The sequence below is a fragment of the Hypanus sabinus genome, chromosome 1 (assembly GCF_030144855.1).
Source record: "Hypanus sabinus isolate sHypSab1 chromosome 1, sHypSab1.hap1, whole genome shotgun sequence".
Classification (NCBI taxonomy): Eukaryota; Metazoa; Chordata; class Chondrichthyes; order Myliobatiformes; family Dasyatidae; genus Hypanus; species Hypanus sabinus.
In genome coordinates, this window is record NC_082706.1 from 207177993 (window position 1) to 207195492 (window position 17500).

The 17500-nt window shown below is 43.7% G+C and overlaps 1 protein-coding gene across 1 annotated transcript in view; it reads left to right on the plus strand.

The window, feature by feature from the left end:
- col15a1b (collagen, type XV, alpha 1b) overlaps window positions 1-17500 on the plus strand; it is a 304760-nt gene that overhangs the window by 205017 nt on the left and 82243 nt on the right. Inside the window, exons 12-15 of the mRNA XM_059993844.1 lie at window positions 994-1227; window positions 3193-3273; window positions 5204-5248; window positions 14295-14411. Coding sequence (XP_059849827.1) covers window positions 994-1227; window positions 3193-3273; window positions 5204-5248; window positions 14295-14411 — 477 coding nt within the window. The remainder of the gene's footprint in view (window positions 1-993; window positions 1228-3192; window positions 3274-5203; window positions 5249-14294; window positions 14412-17500) is intronic.

Sequence of the window (17500 nt, forward strand, 5' to 3'; positions counted from 1 at the left end):
AGCCCAGACCTGGCATACGCACTATAACCTATTTCATAAGACATGCCTTTGGTCTAGGCATCAGTCTGATACATTGGTCTGCACACTCTCTAAAGATTCCAAGTGCTTCCTCTAATGAAGTGACCAGAACTGAACACAATCGTCCAAGTGTGATTTCTCTGGGATAATGAATGAGGATTTCAGGTTTACTAGAGTGGTTACCAAGAATGGAAAAGCCTACAGAAAGTAGTGGATACAGCTCATCCATCAAAGGAGAAGCTCTCCCCACCTCTGAGCTCATCTACAAAGAGCACTACCATGAGAAATCAGCACCCATTCTACTCCCTTCTCACTACTGTCCATGTTCCATAGTCTTTCAATTTCCTCTTGTAATTCAGCATACTTCTGGTTTTTGTCACTTATTGATTTCTATAATTTATGTGTGTTTGAAATGGCTATGTCTATTAAATAAGTAGTTATTGCTTATTTATCCTGTATTATTATATCCAGACGGTTATTAGGTATTGTCCTATCTGTAATAACAGATCAGTTGTAAGATAATTTGTGGGACTCTGACACTAAAACTGAATAAGGCTTGTAAGGTTCCTTTTATGAGTTTGTATTTTAAAGAAAGATTTTGGTGAATGATGTTTGCCTCTTGATTGTGCCTCTGTAAGTAATCAGATTGAGTTAATCTGCTACAGGATCCTGTAATGTGTTGGATTATTTCAGGTTTCTTCTTTCAAGAATTGAGATGCAGAGAAATTATCTTTTATTGATCATTTTTTGTGTTAACCACCCGGTCCTATATTGCCACAGGGATCCCCTCTGTTTCTAGGATGAGGTCTCCAACTCTGAGCCGGGTGTTCAACGCTTCCTTGCTGATGTCTATTCTTACTATTTTTGTATTTGCGCACTTTTCCTTCTTTGGCACAGTGATTGCTTGCCCATCTTTGTGTGTAGTTTTTCATTGATTCTACTGTATTGCTTTGTTCTACTGTGAGTCCCTGGTAGCATATGTACTTTGATATAAAATTGACTTTGAACTATGAACTTTGGCCTATTACTACAAGAGTAACTGCCCGTGTCCATTTGCAGTGTCCGCCAGGTCCGCCAGGCCCCCCTGGCTTGCCAGGTCTGCCGGGTATCCCAGCTCCGTCTGAAGCCGAGAACCCAAACCTCGTTGGTGCCCCGGGTCCACGTGGTCCTCCTGGTTACCCCGGACAAGACGGAGGCTCGGGTGAGCCGGTAAGTAGATGCCATGTTCATCCATTTCTTGGTGTTTGTCTTTCTCCAGACCGCTTTTCTTTCCATTCCTGCTGACTGCTCAGACTTTAACATCTTGCAGGCATTTTGATGAAGAACAAGCAGTTCTGGTAAAGTAGTCATAGAGTTGAAGAGCACCACAATAGAGAAACAGTCCCTGCAGCCCAGCTAGTTCATGACAAGTCAGTCTGCTTAGTCCTATCTACTGGCATCCAGACAACAGCCCTCCATTCTCCTCCCATTCATGTTCCTGTCCAAAATTCTCAATGTTGCACTGGCAGCTCATTGTGCACTCTCACCACTCTCTGAGTGAAGAAATTCCCTCTCATGTTTCACTCGAACATTTCACCTTTCCGGGACTTTCTCTCTTTTCTGCTCTCCCACTGGGAAGATGATAAAAGATCTGTAAGCTCCTACCACTAGGCTTAGGCCTCTCTTTTGTCTTCCTCCCTTCTTAAAGAGTGGAGTGACATTTGCAATCTTCCGGTCCTCCGGGACCACACCAGAATCAAGTGATTCTTGAAAAATCATGACCAATGCATCCGTTATCTCTTCAGCATCCTCTCTTAGGACTCTGGGATGTAGTCCATTTGGTCCAGGTGACTTATCCACCTTAAGACCTTTGAGTTTGCCTGGCACTTTTACCTTTGTAATAGCAATGGCACTCACTCCTGCTCCCTGACACTCACAGACCTCTGGCACGCTGCTGGTGTCTTCCACAGTGAAGACAGATGCCGAGTACTCATTAAATTCATTTGCCATTTCTTTGCCCCCATTAGTACCTCACCAGCATCATTTTCCAGAGATCCAATATCAACTCTCACCTCCCTTTACTGTTTATATAGTCTGCCCTCATATTCCATCTTTTCCTTCTTATAGCTACTTTCATTGCCTTTTGTTCGATTTTAAAAGCTTCTCAATCATCCAACTTCCCATCCACTTTTGCTACCTTACATGTCTTCATAATAACTAATTCTTCCTCCTGCACTCGATAATCAGTACCTGGGCTTCTCTATTCAATACACTAAGCCCAGGGAGTTGAATGCAAAGAGCTGAGCTGAGCTGAGCTGAGCAACACACAAAATGCTGGAGGAACTCAGCAGGTCAGGCAGCATCTATGGAGGGGAATAAATAGTCGACATTTTGGGCCGAGACCCTTCATCAAGATGCTGTTTATTCTTTTCTGTAGGTGCTGCCGGACCTGCTGAGTTCCTCCAGCATTTTGTGTGTGTTGTTCTGGATTTCCAGCATCTGCAGGATCTTTTGTGTCTCCAATACAAAGAGCTCCAGGGTTGTGAGAACGGACACAGAGCTGTTCAATTTGCAAAGAAGTAGCAGCAATTAGAAGGGTGTTATTGTCAGCATTAATTTGCAGTGTGTTGAGCATCAAGATCATGTTGCAATACTTATTTTGTAATGTTGCAAGTAGTAAAATTTATCCCCTCCTCTCTTTTTCCATTCCCCATTCTAGTTCCCCTCTTAGCCCTTCTCTTTTCCTCACCTGCCTATCATCTGCCGTTGGTGCCCCTCCTCCATCCCTTCCTTCCATGGTCCACTCTCCTCTCCTACCAGATTCCTTCTTCTTCAACTCTTTACCTTTTCCATTTATCACTTCCCAGCTTGTTACTTTGTTCCCCCCCCCCCCCCACCTCCCCTAACCACCTTCCCATTCACCTGGCTTTACTTATTACCTGCCAACTTGCATGCCTTTCCCTCCCACCACCATCTTATTCTGGCTTCTTCCCCCTTCCTTTCCAGTCCTGAAGAAGAGATTCAGCCCAAAGCATCAACTGTTTATTCAAGTCCATGGATGCTGCCTGGTCTGCTGAGTTCCTGCAGCATTTTGTGTGTGATACTCTGGCTATCTGTAGAATCTCTTGCAGTTGCAGTGCTGAGGTTATGATATGTTACCTTGCCCTCTATTAAGATGCTGCTCATTTGATGCAGGGTCCAGTAGGATCTCCAGGAGTGGATGGAACTTCTGGCAAACCAGGATCCAAGGGGCAAAAGGCAAGTCATGAAAACACGGTGAGGTGAATGAGTGTGTAGTCCCAAACTGAATTTGTGAATTTTTATCAGAAAGTAGAGGCAATTTTCCCATACTGTTCAAATATTTCATCATGTCTATATGCTTTGCTGACCTACATAAACTGTCTTCATGATAAATCTAACTCATCGGCTTAGCCAGTCTATAATCCTCCACTTTTGTTCACCCACATCCTATCTAAGTCTTTTAAAGATCTGCCTCTACCACCAACCCTGACAGTGCATCTCTCATCTCTGTGTAAGAAACCTACCTCTGCGTCCCTCCATACTGAGTTTACACACGCTCTCTGGTACTGGCCAATGCCACCCTGAGAGAAAGGTGATGATTGTCCACTCCATCTATGCCTCTTATACGCACTATAGGGCCACTCTCATTCTCCTACGCCACAAAGAGAAAAGCCGAGCTCACTCAACCTGTCCTCATAAGGTACGCTCTCTAATCCTGGCAAATCTCCTCTACACCATCTCTAAAGCTTCTACATTCTTCTTCTTAAGTCAAGTTTATTGTCATTTAACTGTATAGGAGTATACCGCCAAATGAGATGAACCAGTAGTACACATAACACACATAATAACATAGGAAAGTAATGAATTCTGCATAAATTAACAAAGTAAAGTGCATAAATTGAATGTTGTAGAAGACAGAACAAATTAGCCGGTGACACACCGAATGTGATGCAGCAGGAAGTTCAGGCGCCTGATGACCTGAGTGATGAAGCTGTTTCGTATCCTGACCGTTCTTGTCTTTATGACAGACACAGACACACGGACAGACAGACAGACACAGACACACGGACAGACAGACAGACAGACGGATGGGCGGACAGACACAGACAGACAGACGGACAGACAGACAGACAGATGGATGGATGGACAGACAGACAGACAGACAGACAGGCGGATGGACGGACAGATAGACAGACAGACAGACAGACAGACAGACAGACAGACGGACAGACACAGTCAGACGGACGGACAGACAGACAGACAGACACACTTTATTGATCCCGAGGGAAATTGGGTTTCGTTACAGCCGCACCAACCAAGAATAGTGTAGAAATATAGCAATATAAAACCATAAATAATTAAATAATAAGTTAATCATGCCAAGTGGAAATAAGTCCAGGACCAGCCTATTGGCTCAGGGTGTCTGACACTCCGAGGGAGGAGTTGTAAAGTTTGATGGCCACAGGCAGGAATGACTTCCTATGACGCTCAGTGTTGCATCTCGGTGGAATGAGTCTTTGGCTGAATGTACTCCTGTGCCTAACCAGTACATTATAGAGTGGATGGGAGACATTGTCCAAGATGGCATACAACTTGGACAGCATCCTCTTTTCAGACACCACCATCAGAGAGTCCAGTTCCACCCCCACAACATCACTGGCCTTACGAATGAGTTTGTTGATTCTGTTGGTGTCTGCTACCCTCAGCCTGCTGCCCCAGCACACAACAGCAAACATGAGAGCACTGGCCACCACAGACTCGTAGAACATCCTCAGCATCATCCGGCAGATGTTAAAGGACCTCAGTAGTAGAGACGGCTCTGACTCTTGCATCATGATCTCATGCCTGATGGTAGAAAGTCAAAGAGGATGCTGGATGGATGGGTGGGATCCTTGATAATACTAAGGGCCCTGTGTACGCATTTGTAGGGACTTCCTGTCCGATGACCAGAATTGGGCACAATACTCCAAGTGTTGTCTAATCAGAGACCAGAAGTACAATATGACCTCTCAACTACTGAACTTAATCCCCCAACTAATGAAGGCCAGCACACCATACACCATCTTAACTAATCAAGAATGTGTGGCCCTCTGCTAATGCCTTTGGGCCTTTTCTAGTATTTTTGAATTAAATGGGACCTCTGTGGTTTCCACAAGAAAAATCAATAAAATGTACTTGTTTGCAGGGTGATCAAGGTCCAGTTGGCAAGCCGGGACCACCAGGAGCAAAGGTAAATTGTAAATCTTTAAAGGTCAGATTGACTGCGCTTCGCTTGCTTGGCCAGGAAGCATTATTTGTAAAACTGTATAGCTTGCGATCTGCTACTGGGGTAGACCCTCAGGATCAGTGCAGTGTCTTATGGGATCCAAGGTGGCTGGCGAGACCATGGAGGTGACTGAAGGGAAAGATGAGCGGTTGGTTTGGGAGATGTTGCTTGCCCAGGGATTTAGAGAGCCCCAGACCTGAAGCCCTCAATACCATCCCGAAAACTCCTAGTCCTCCTCATTCAGCAGACTTGGGATTGGAGTCAGTCGGGATGCTGCATTTCTTCAAGAAGTCTTCGAGCACATCCATTAATCTCCTCCTCTGTCGGCTTAGTAACAGCTCAGTAACATGATGGTTAGCACAACGCTTTACAGTACTGGCGACCCGCGTTCATTACCCACTGTTGTCTGTAAGGAGTTCATACGTTCTTCCCATGGCCACGTAGGTTTCCTCCGGGTGCTCCGGTTTCCTCCCACAGTCTAAAGATGTAGCGGTTGGTAGGTTAATTGGTCATTGTAAAGTGTCCTGTGGTTAGGCTATCAGAGGATTGCTGGGTGGCAAGGGTCAAAGGTCTGGAAGGGCCTGTTCCCCACTGTATCTCAATCAATCAGTCAATAGGTAAATGGTTTCCCAAGAGAGATCTCAAAATAGCTGGCTCTGTTCTTTGGGGGCTGTCAAGGGGCTACCCAGAATCAGAATCCGCTTTATTATCATCAGCATGTGATGTGAAATTTGTTAACTTAATAGCAGCAGTACAATTCAATACATAAACTAGAAGAACAAAAATAATAATAATAATAAAAAATAAGTAAGTAAATCAACTACGTATATTGACTAGATTAAAAATCATGCAAAAACAGAAATACTATATATTAAAACAAAAGTGAGGTAGTGTCCAAGAGTCCAATGTCCATTTAGGAATCGGATGGCAGAGGGGAAGAAGTTGTTCCTGAATCGCTGAGTGTGTGCCTTCAGGCTTCTGTACCTCCTACCCGATGGTAACAGTGAGAAAAGGGCATGCCCTGGGTGCTGGAGGTCCTTAATAATGGATGCTGCCTTTCTGAGACACCGCTCCTTGAAGATGTTCTGGGTACTTTGTAGGCTAGTAGCCAAGATGGAGCTGACTAGATTTACAACCTTCTGCAGCTTCTTTCGGTCCCGTGCAGCACCCCCCCCCCCCCCCCACCATACCAGACAGTGATACAGCCTGTCAGAATGCTCTCTATGGTACAACTAGAGAAGTTTTTGAGTGTACTTGTTGACATGCCAAATCTCCTCAAACTCCTAATGAAGTACAGCCGCTGTCTTGCCTTCTTTATAACTACATCGATATGCTGGGACCAGTTTAGATCCTCAGAGATCTTGACACCCAGGAACTTGAAGCTGCTCACTCTCTCCACTTCTGATCCCTCTATGAAGATTGGTGTGTGTTCCTTCGCCTTACCCTTCCTGAAGTCCACAATCAGCTCTTTCATCTTACTGACGTTGAGTGCCAGGTTGTTGCTGCGGCACCACTCCACTAGTTGGCATATCTCACTCTTGTACACCCTCTGATATGAGTTTCTGTTGTGGACTGAGAATGGGAAGGGGGGCAGGGAGAGGGGTATCATGATGGGGAAAAGGGGAAGGAAGAGGGGAGGGTGTGGGAAGCACCAGAGAGATATTGTGTAATGATCAATAAAGCAATTGTTTGGAATCAAATAACCTTCCCTGGTGACTCAAGGCTGGGAAGGTCTGCGCCCCCACCTGGCACACCTTCCCTGCTACCTGTCCCACACCTCTCACACGGTCTTCACCCTCGCCATTCCCAACATCCTTTGCTCCCACCAGATTTACAAACTGGCTCTCTGCTCCACGTTGACAAATACAGCACTGTGAAAAAGTCTTAGGCACCCTAGCTATATATACAGGTACGTCGCCAAGATTTTTGCGCAGTACTGTGTGTCAAGAAAATTGTTGTCTTGTAGCAGCAGTACAGTTCAAGACAAAAAAAAATACTGTAAGAAACAATAAATAAATAATGCAAGAAAGGAAAATTGAGGTGGTGTTCTTTGTCCGCTCAGAAACCTGATTGCAGAGGACAAGAAGTTGTCCCTAAGAGATTGAGTGTGGGTCTTGAGGTTCCTCCCTGATGAGAAGGGGGCATGTGCCAGATGGTAAAGATCTTTACAGATGGATGCCACCTTTTTGAGGCACTGCCTCTTGAAGACATTGGAAGGTCTGTGCCAATGAAAGCCCTGTCTGAGTCTATTAACCTCTGCAGCCGCTTGCAGTCCTGCGCCTTTCAGAAGGTGATGCAACCCGTCAGATTGCTCTCCACCATACATCTGCCAGAAGCCTTGGTAACATACCAATGACCTCAAACTCCTAATGAAGCACAGCCTCTGTTGTGTCTACCGTGGTTGCATCAATACGTTGTACCCAGGACAGATCCTGGGAGGTGTTGACACCCAAGAACTTGAAGCTGCTTACTCCTTCCACTGCTCACCCCTCAATGAGGGGTGGAATGTGTTCCCTGACTACCCCTTCCTGAAGTCCACAATCAGCTCCCTGATCTTACTGATGTTGTTGCAACACCACTCGACCAGCCAATCTATCTCATTCCCATTCGTCTCCTTGTCACCATCTGAGATTCTGCCAACAACAGTGAGTCCTGTCTAAACTCGGGCAGTTGGGACTGAAGAACGCTTGTGAAATGCTTGGGCTTACCCAATGTCAGACACATCAAGGAGTTGTTATTGACTTCAGGAGAAGGAAAGCAGATGCCCATGAGCCAGTTTTCATCAGAGGATCAGAAAAGGAGGGGGTCAACAACTTTAAATTCCTTGGTGTTATTTTGTAGGACCTGTCCTGGGCCCAGCAGGTAAGTGCAATTAGAAAGAAAGCACGACAGCTCCTCTGTTTCCTTAGGAGTTTACAGAAATACTGCATGGCATCTAAAACTTTGACCAACTTCTATAGATGAGAAGTAGGAGGTATATTGAGTGGCTGCATCACAGCCTGCTATGGAAATACCAAGGCCCTTGAACGGAAAATCTACAACAAGTAATGGATATGTCCCAGTTCATCACAGGTAAAGCTCTCCCTACCATTGAGCATATTTACATAGAGCATTGTTGCAGGAAAGCAGCATCCATCATCAGGGACCCCCACCACCCAGGCCATGCTCTCTTCTCACTGCTGCTATCAGGAAGAAGGTACAGGAGCCTCAGGGCCAACACCACCAGGTTCAGGAACAGTCATTAACCCTCAACCATCAGGCTCTTGAACCAAAAGGGATAACTTCACTCAACTTCACTTGCCCCATTATTAAAATGTTCCCACAACCAATGAACTCACTTTCAAGGACACTTCATCTCATGTTCTCGATATTTATTGTTTATTTATTTCTTTTTGTATTTGCATGGTTTGTTTCTTTCTGCACTCTGGTTGAACACCCAGGCTGGTGCAGTATTTCATTGATTCTGTTATGGTTATTATTCTATGGATTTATTGAGAATGCCCACAGGAAAATTAATCTCAGGGTTGTATAAGGTGAAATATATATTTTTTGATAGTAAATTTACTTTGAACTTTGAACTTTAACTTATACAACAACCCAGGATTCTGCAACATTACTTTTTTCTGGATGCTAAACCACAAATTACCACTTTACCAATTCTTGTCCACAAAGATCTGCTTCATAATTGCATCTTAAGACTAATATCAGCGGCTTACATTGTGTTTATTTACAGACTGGAGACTTGTGTATTTTAGACAATGAAACCATAAGGTATTCAGCCAATCGAGTCTATTCCAGCACCCCCTCACATCTAATTTATTATCCCTCTCAACCTCATTCTCCCTGTAGCTTTTGACACCACTTACTAATTTTGAACTATCAATATCCAATTTAAATATACTCAATGTCTTGGCCTCCGCAGCAATGAGTTCCTCAGATTCACTACCTTCTGGCTAAAGAAATTCCTTCTTATCTGAGTTCTCTACACAGTATCTAACACACAGGGAATAAAACAGTAAAAATAGAGCACCATTCATCTTTAATCATTCTTGCAATAATATAGCAGTGAATGTCCCAGATGGGTTAGTTAGCAAGGCAAGTTTTAATAAGTGTCCCAAATGGCTCTTGAGAAAGTCATAGTGAACTACAACGTGCCACAGGGGCTGTCAAACCCACTGTTACGGGGGATCTTCTCCACTCCACCCATCATACAACCCTTCAGCAATAAATAGGACTGAAATCCACATGCAACATCGAAATTGCACACACAGAACTTCTGTTCATTCTGGACAGTTGTATGAACAGATCAGCAGTGCCAAAGGCAATTTATTATTAAGGTACGTATATGTCAGCATATACAACTCAGAGATTTATTTTCTTGTCAGCATTTACACAAAAATAAGGAGATACAATAAAATTTATTAAAAACTATACATAAACAAAGACAGATAAACAACCAATGTGCAAAAGAAGATAAATTGGGCAAATAATAAATAGATAATACTGAAAACATAAGACCATAAGGTACAGGAGCAGAATTAGGCCATTTGGATCTTCGAGTCTGTTCCCCATTTCTTCATGGCTGATCTAATTTTTCTCTCAGCCCCAATCTCCTACCTTCTCCCCACATGCCTTTATGCCGTGAGCAATCAAAAATCAACCTTTGCCTTAAATATACACAAAGACGGCTTCCACAGCTGCCTGTGGCAAAGAATTTCACCGATTCACCACTCTCTGGCTGAAGAAATTCCTTGAGATCTCCACTCTGAAAGGGCGCTCCTCTATTCTGAGTCTGTGTTCTCTGGTCTTCAACTCTATCACCATAGGAATATCCTCTCCACATCCAGTCTTTCAAGGCCTTTCACCATTTGGTAGGTATCAATGAGGTCAGCCCTCATTCTTTTGAATTCCAGTAAATAACCATATAACGATTACAGCACGGAAACAGGCCATCTCGGCCCTTCTGGTCCATGCCGAACGCTTACTCTCACCTGGTCCCACTGACCCGCACTCAGCCCATAACCCTCCATTCCTTTCCTGTCCATATACCTATCCAATTTTACTTTAAATGACAATACCGAACCTGCCTCTACCACTTCTACTGGAAGCTCGTTCCACACAGCTACCACTCTCTGAGTAAAGAAATTCCCCCTTGTGTTACCCTTAAACTTTTGCCCCCTAACTCTCAACTCATGTCCTCTTGTTTGAATCTCTCCTACTCTCAATGGAAAAAGCCTATCCACGTCAACTCTATCTATCCCCCTCATTATTTTAAATACCTCTATCAAGTCCCCCCTCAACCTTCTACACTCCAAAGAATAAAGACCTAACTTGTTCAATCTTTCTCTGTAACTTAGGTGCTGAAACCCAGGTAACATTCTAGTAAATTTCCTCTGTACTCTCTCTATTTTGTTGACATCTTTCCTATAATTCAGTGACCAGAACTGTACACAATACTCCAAATTCAGCCTTACCAATGCCTTGTACAATTTTAACATTACATCCCAACTCCTATACTCAATGCTCTGATTTATAAAGGCCAACATACCAAAAGCTTTCTTCACCACCCTATCCACATGAGATTCCACCTTCAGGGAACCATGCACCATTATTCCTAGACCACTCTGTTCTACTGCATTCTTCAATGCCCTACCATTTACCAGATAGATAGATAGATAGATAGATACTTTATTCATCCCCAAGGGGAAATTCAAGATTTTTCCAGTGTCACATACACTTATTGTAGCAAAACTAATTACATACAGTACTTAACTCAGTATAAAGATGATATGCATCTAAAATCACCCTCCCAAAAAGCATTAATAAATAGCTTTTAAAAAGTTATTAAATAGTTACTAAAGTGCATTGAGTTATAACTTAAGCTCAGTCCTAACCCCGGCACTTTAACATGTCTTGCCCCTGGTGGTTGAACTGTAGAGCCGAATGGCGTTGGGGAGTAATGATCTCTTCATCCTGTCTGAGGAGCATTGCATTGACAGCAACCTGCCGCTGAAGCTGCTTCTCTGTCTCTGGATGGTGCTGTGCAGAGGATGTTCAGGGTTTTCCATGATTGACCGTAGCCTGCTCAGCGCCCTCCTCTCTGCCACCGATGTCATACTCTCCAGTTCTGTGCCCACGACAGAGCCCGCCTTCCTTACCAGCTTATTAAGACGCTACTCCATCTGCCATCATTCAGCCCACTCTTCTAACTGGCCTAAATCTCTCTGCAAACTTTGAAAACCTATTTCATTATCCACAACGCCACCTATCTTAGTATCATCTGCATACTTACTAATCCAATTTACCACCCCATCATCCAGATCATTAATGTACATGACAAACAACATTGGACACAGTACAGATCCCTGAGGCACACCACTAGTCACCGGCCTCCAACCTGACAAACAGTTATCCACCACTACTCTCTGGCATCTCCCATCCAGCCACTGTTGAATCTATTTTACTACTTCAATATTAATACCTAGCGATTGAACCTTCCTTACTAACTAAATACAGCCCAGAGCCATGAATTGCTCCTCATATGACAAGCCATTCAATCCTGGAATCATTTTTGTGAACTTCCTTTGAACCCTCTCCAGTTTCAGCCCATCCTTTCTTAGATAAGGGACCCAAAACTGCTCACAATACTCCAAGTGAGACCTCACCAAAGCTTTACAGCCACGGTTCTGACTTCTTTCCTTTAGAATGCTTCTTCCTCTTTGGGATGTATATATCTGTGCCTTCCAAATTGCTTCCAGAAATTCCAGCCATTGCTGTTCTGCCATCATCCCTGCCGGTGTTCTTTTCCAATCAATTTTGGCCAGCTCCTCTCTCATGCCCCTGTAATTCCCTTTTTTCCACTGTAATACTGATACAACTGTCTTTAGCTTCTCCTCCTCAAATTTCAGGGTGAATTTGATCACATTATGATCATTTGCCCCTGAGGCTTTCCAAGGGAAACTTGAAAGTGAGTCTGTAGGTAGTGGAATCATTTCAGTGTTGAGATGAAAAAGCCTGATGGTTGAGGGGTAATAACTACTCCTGAATGTGGTGGTGTGGGACCTGAGGCTCCCGAACCTCCTGCGCAAAGGTAGTGGCGAGAAGAGTGCATGGCCAAGTTGATGAAGGCCCCTTGATGATGCAAGCTGCTTACCTTGTGGCCGCACTCCTTGCTGGTGTATTCCATTGATCAGGAGGACTGGGCTGTATGCTTCACTTTCTGTAGTCGTTTCCGTTCCTGGGCATTGGTGTTTCCATACCAGGCCAGGATGCAACCAGTCAGGTACTCTCCACTGGGCGCATTTGCATGTGACAGCAGCCACACCTCAATACACCACTTCAACAGGCGGCTTAAACCAGGTGAGGGTAGCCGACAGACAGGGAGACAGGGACATACCTGTCCTGGCATGCAAAATCAGCGCTGGAGGACCGGGTGGGTGAGACCTACAGTGAAATCCAAAGTCTAGGAAGGCGTATCTGCAATGTTCCATGGAGAGCAAAGGGCATGACAATGCACAGAAGACATGGTCACCCACTGCACCCAAGGAAGACCCCAGTTTGTGTTGCTTGTTCGTACCACTGGACCCAGACTTCTGAGGTTGAGAGAGTGGAACTGCCCCAGTGCAATGGCTTTTCCACTTTAAAAACTCTCCCACACAGGTTTCCCGTCATTGTCAGACATGACGGACAACCAGCACACATTTATTTTGTAATTTTACAGTAAGTTATTGTCTTTTGCACTGTACTGCTGCAACAAAACAACAAGTTTCACATCATCTAAGAAGAGGATAATTAAACCGATTCTGTCTCATAAGTCTGAAATTTAATAAATTGCGACTATATTTCAAAAAAAGATGGCTTTTTCTGTGATTCCTGGGACTTCGAAAGTTCTACATAAGTGGAAGGTTTTTAAACTAATCTCACTTTCAAGACGTGTTTTTCTGTAATCAATGTTCCCCTTTTAAACAAGCACAAAATCATTTTGAGTCTGCAAGATCAAGGTGGTAGATGGATTTGATTTCATTTCCAGTTACAATGCTTCTCCAGGAAAAACTTGACGTTCATTTTGTGAGCTGTCCCTCCCATCCTCCAATCCTTGTGCCTTCCTCCCTGTACGATAAAGTGATACATGATTTAGATTGGTGGTAAGTTCATAAATATATCCTTAGACTCAAGAGATTCCTCAGATGCTGGAAACCTTGAGCGACACGCAACAAAATGCCGGGGGAACTTGACAGGTCAGGCAGCTCTATAGAGAGGAATAAACAGTTAACTTTTCGGACAGTACACTTTCATCAGGTGCAGTACTTGGAAAGTCATACATAAATGGCAGATTTCTTAACTAATCTCAGTTTCAGTAGGTGTTTTTCTGTAATCGAGTGTCCGCACTGTAACTCTCACCAGCCCAACAGATCATAAAAGTGGAGCAGGTTTGATGGGCTGAATGGTCTAATTCTGCACTTACATCTTCGGTCTTATAAAAGATCACAAAAACAGGTTGAGACTGCAGGACCTGCATGAGTAAGGTGAATGTGGATTTCATTTCTGCCCTTCCGTAATGGGGCAGACACAATGAGCATCGAGGCAGACCCACTTTAGTTTCTATAAGTTACAGTGCTCCCCTCCCCTCCAAACATGTTGCCTGACTTATTAGCTAATATAAATATTCATTCCATAAATATTCATTCATTCAAGATCATTATGTGCCGTGTCCTGTGACATAGACGATCATGGTCTCATGATCATGGTTGTTCTTGGCAAACTTTTCTACCGAAACAGATTGCCATTGCTGCCCTCTGGTCAGTGTCTTTACTATCGATACTCTTCAGAGATTGTCTGCCTGCTGTCAGTGGTCGCATAACCAGGACTTCTGATATGGACCAGATGCTCGTATGACCGTCCACCACCTGCTTCACGTGACCCTGATCGGGGGCGGGAGGGGCTCACAAGTCACCGGCTGATAAATGTTATGACGGCTCTCTTTAAACTCTGTAATGTTGTTCTTTTTCAGGGAGAGGTCGGAGAGAGTGGTTTGCCAGGACCTCCAGGATCCCCCGGGCTACAAGGTCTACCTGGACCTCCAGGACCTCCTGGGCCAGCCGGAGGCGGTCTTGACTTTGGATTTGAGGTAACTTCTCCCATAGCAATGATGAATTTTGGAGAACAATGAGACAGGTGACTATTTCATAAAACAGAACTTGTGGATTAGAACTGAATGTAGACAACTAAAGGCCATTTAGCAGAGCTCGACATGAGAAATTTTTAATCAAGCTGAGAAATTTGGCAATGCAAGATCATCTCTTGCAATGGTTTACTAATCAACCAATAAGAAAGAAGGAAAAATTAATGTATGGATGGAGGTTGAGATACCATAAAGAGCACTGTTATTCCTAATTCCTAATATCTGTATAAGGAGGATAAAGTGATGCTTGATCCTTTGGTTTCACAGAAATTGCATGGAGTTAATGCAAGGTGCTTGGATCTGCATGTGAAGACCATAGGGAAAGAAGTGTGAGGATTGCTGGAGTTAGGGCAGGCTGAGGGTTCAGTTGGAGACAGTGCATAAGTACAATCAGCTGGATTGCATACCCCTGTGTAAATCACTGAACGCAAACAGCCACGCTCACAGAACAGAATCTGCAATTAGTACAATTATTGGTATTGGTTTCTTATTGTCTCTTACTTCAAGATATAGTGTAAAGCTCATCTTGCAGACTGTTCTACAGATGAAGTTGATGTTCAAGTTTATTGTCATCTGACTGTACATATATACAACCTAACAAAAGAATATTCCTACAGATCACAGTGCACCCACACAACAAATCAAATCTCACATACATCAAGGATCAAGAATCAACTTTATTCACCATTTACATTTACATATATTCGGAATTTTCTGTGGTGTGTTGGTCAGGATGTGACTGGAACAAAAAACGTTCAACAATTATAAAGAATGAAGAATTATAGGGTTGTCGTGGTGGAAGATTTTAATTTCCCAAAGATCGATTGGCATGTCCCTAGAGCAGACAGGCAGACATACTTTATTGATCCCGAGGGAAATTGGGTTTCATTACAGCCGCACCAACCAAGAATAGTGATTTAGGAATAGGGGTTTAGTTGGGGTGGAGTTTGTTAGGTGTGTTCAGGAAGGTTTCCAGACACAATGTACAGATAAGCCAACAAGAGGACAAGCTGTACTTGATCTGGTATTGAGAAATAAACCTGGTCAGGGGTCAGGTCTCTCAGTGGGAGATAGTGGTCATAATTCTATCTCCTTTACCATAGCATTGGAGAGGGATAGGAACAGACAAGTTAGGAAAGCATTTAATTGGAGAAAGGGGAAATATGAAGCTATCAGGCAGGAACTTGGAAGCATAAATTGGGAACAGATGTTCTCAGGGAAATGTACGGCAGAATTGTGTCATGGGCTGGGTTGATCAGACCCAAAAGACCCAAACCAATCTGAGTGTCCAGGAAATGTGGTAATAGGAGTACAAGCACAACCAAGTAACTAGAGCCTAACTTATTATCATAAAACACAAATAATCCACAGAAAATACTACACAGGAAGTTACAAAGATTTCCACAGTGATTTCAGGGCTCACGATTCATAGTCTGCACTTTATAGTCACTATCATCGAGGGACTTGATTGTTGCTGTTGTCGAGGGAACTCCAAATTCTGACCCTGCGTCTGTCCTAGTCACTGATGATCGGTCTAAGTGAAGTCCCGAGAGAAATGTGCCTCAATAACTAAGGGTTCAATCCACAAACGCAGCGAGACACACAAAGGCAGAAAAACTATTCGATCTTTGTTCTCATGCCACTGTGCCCGAGGCCAAGAAAGAATCCAGCCGCTATTAGCAAACATTTGACAAACCTACAGAGTTTGGCTTGTACAGACTCCTGACATGCTGTGAGCTTGCAAAGAGTTAAAGTGTCACTTGGGATAGTTCAGACCTTCATCCAATATTTGTACAAAATTTAATATTACAACGTGGAAATGACGGTTAGCATGAGTTATACCAGGATTAAGTGGGACCAGTCTAGAACTAGTACACCGTAAGTGGGCCGAAGGACATTTTTTTTGTGCTGCATCTCTCTGTTGACACTATGAGGAGTGGAATAGAGGTTTGACAATAATAGTGACCTCACAATCTCTCCTTTCCATACTTGCTCATTTCCTTAGTCTTCCAGTCTATAAATAGAGGCCCTTACCACAGCCAACTCCTCTCTTCCACTACTAATGATTCATCACAGGTTCATCACATCATTGGTATTCCAGGAGAGTTCCTACTAACGAGAAGGAAATGGATAGACAGAGTCAGGCTGAATTGATTGGAAAAGTGGCAGGTCAGTCACGTCTACAGAATCTTGTTCTGAGACAGAATTTTATAGAGTAATAACTGACTCCAAAGTCTCGAGCACACCATCCACTATCTGCCATTACGTTGATGCTCAAGTTGCCGTGCTATATTTCAAGTGACATTAGGAGCGGGGGAGGCTGAGAGGAGATCCGACAGAGGTTCTTAACATTATGAGAGGTATAGATAGAGTAGACAGACAGTATTCTTTCCCAGAGTTGAAATGTCTAATACCAGAGGGCACGCGGCGAGGAGTAACTAACTGTAAGTTCAAAGTAGATGTGAGGGGCAAGTTTTTCCCAGGATGCATTGGAGACATCTTAGATAGGCACATGATATAATGCTGAGGTTTGAAAAGCACTGGTAAAGCCTCAGTTGGACAACCATGAGCAGTTTTGGGCCCTTATCTAAGAAAGACATTGGAGAGGATTCAAAGCAAGTTCAGGAAAATGATTCCAGGATTGAAATGCTTGTCATATGAGGAACATTTGATGTCCCTGGGCCTCTACTTACTGGAATTCAGAATTAAAAGAGGTGACCTCATTGAAACCTATTGAATGTTGAAAGACCTTGATAGAGTGGATTTGGAGAGATGGAGGAGTGTAAAACCAGAGGGCACCACCTTAGAATAGAGGGGTGTCCCTAAAGAATGGAGATGAAGAGGAATTTCTTTAGCCATAGAGCAGTGAATCTGTGGAATTCATTGCCATAGGCAGCTGTCACTGGGTATATTTAAGGCAGAGGGTGATAGATTCTTCTCAGTCAGGGCATGAAGGGATATGGGGAGAAGGCAGAAAATTGGAGCTGAGAGGGAAAATGGATTGACCATGATAAAATGGTGAAGCAGACTCAATG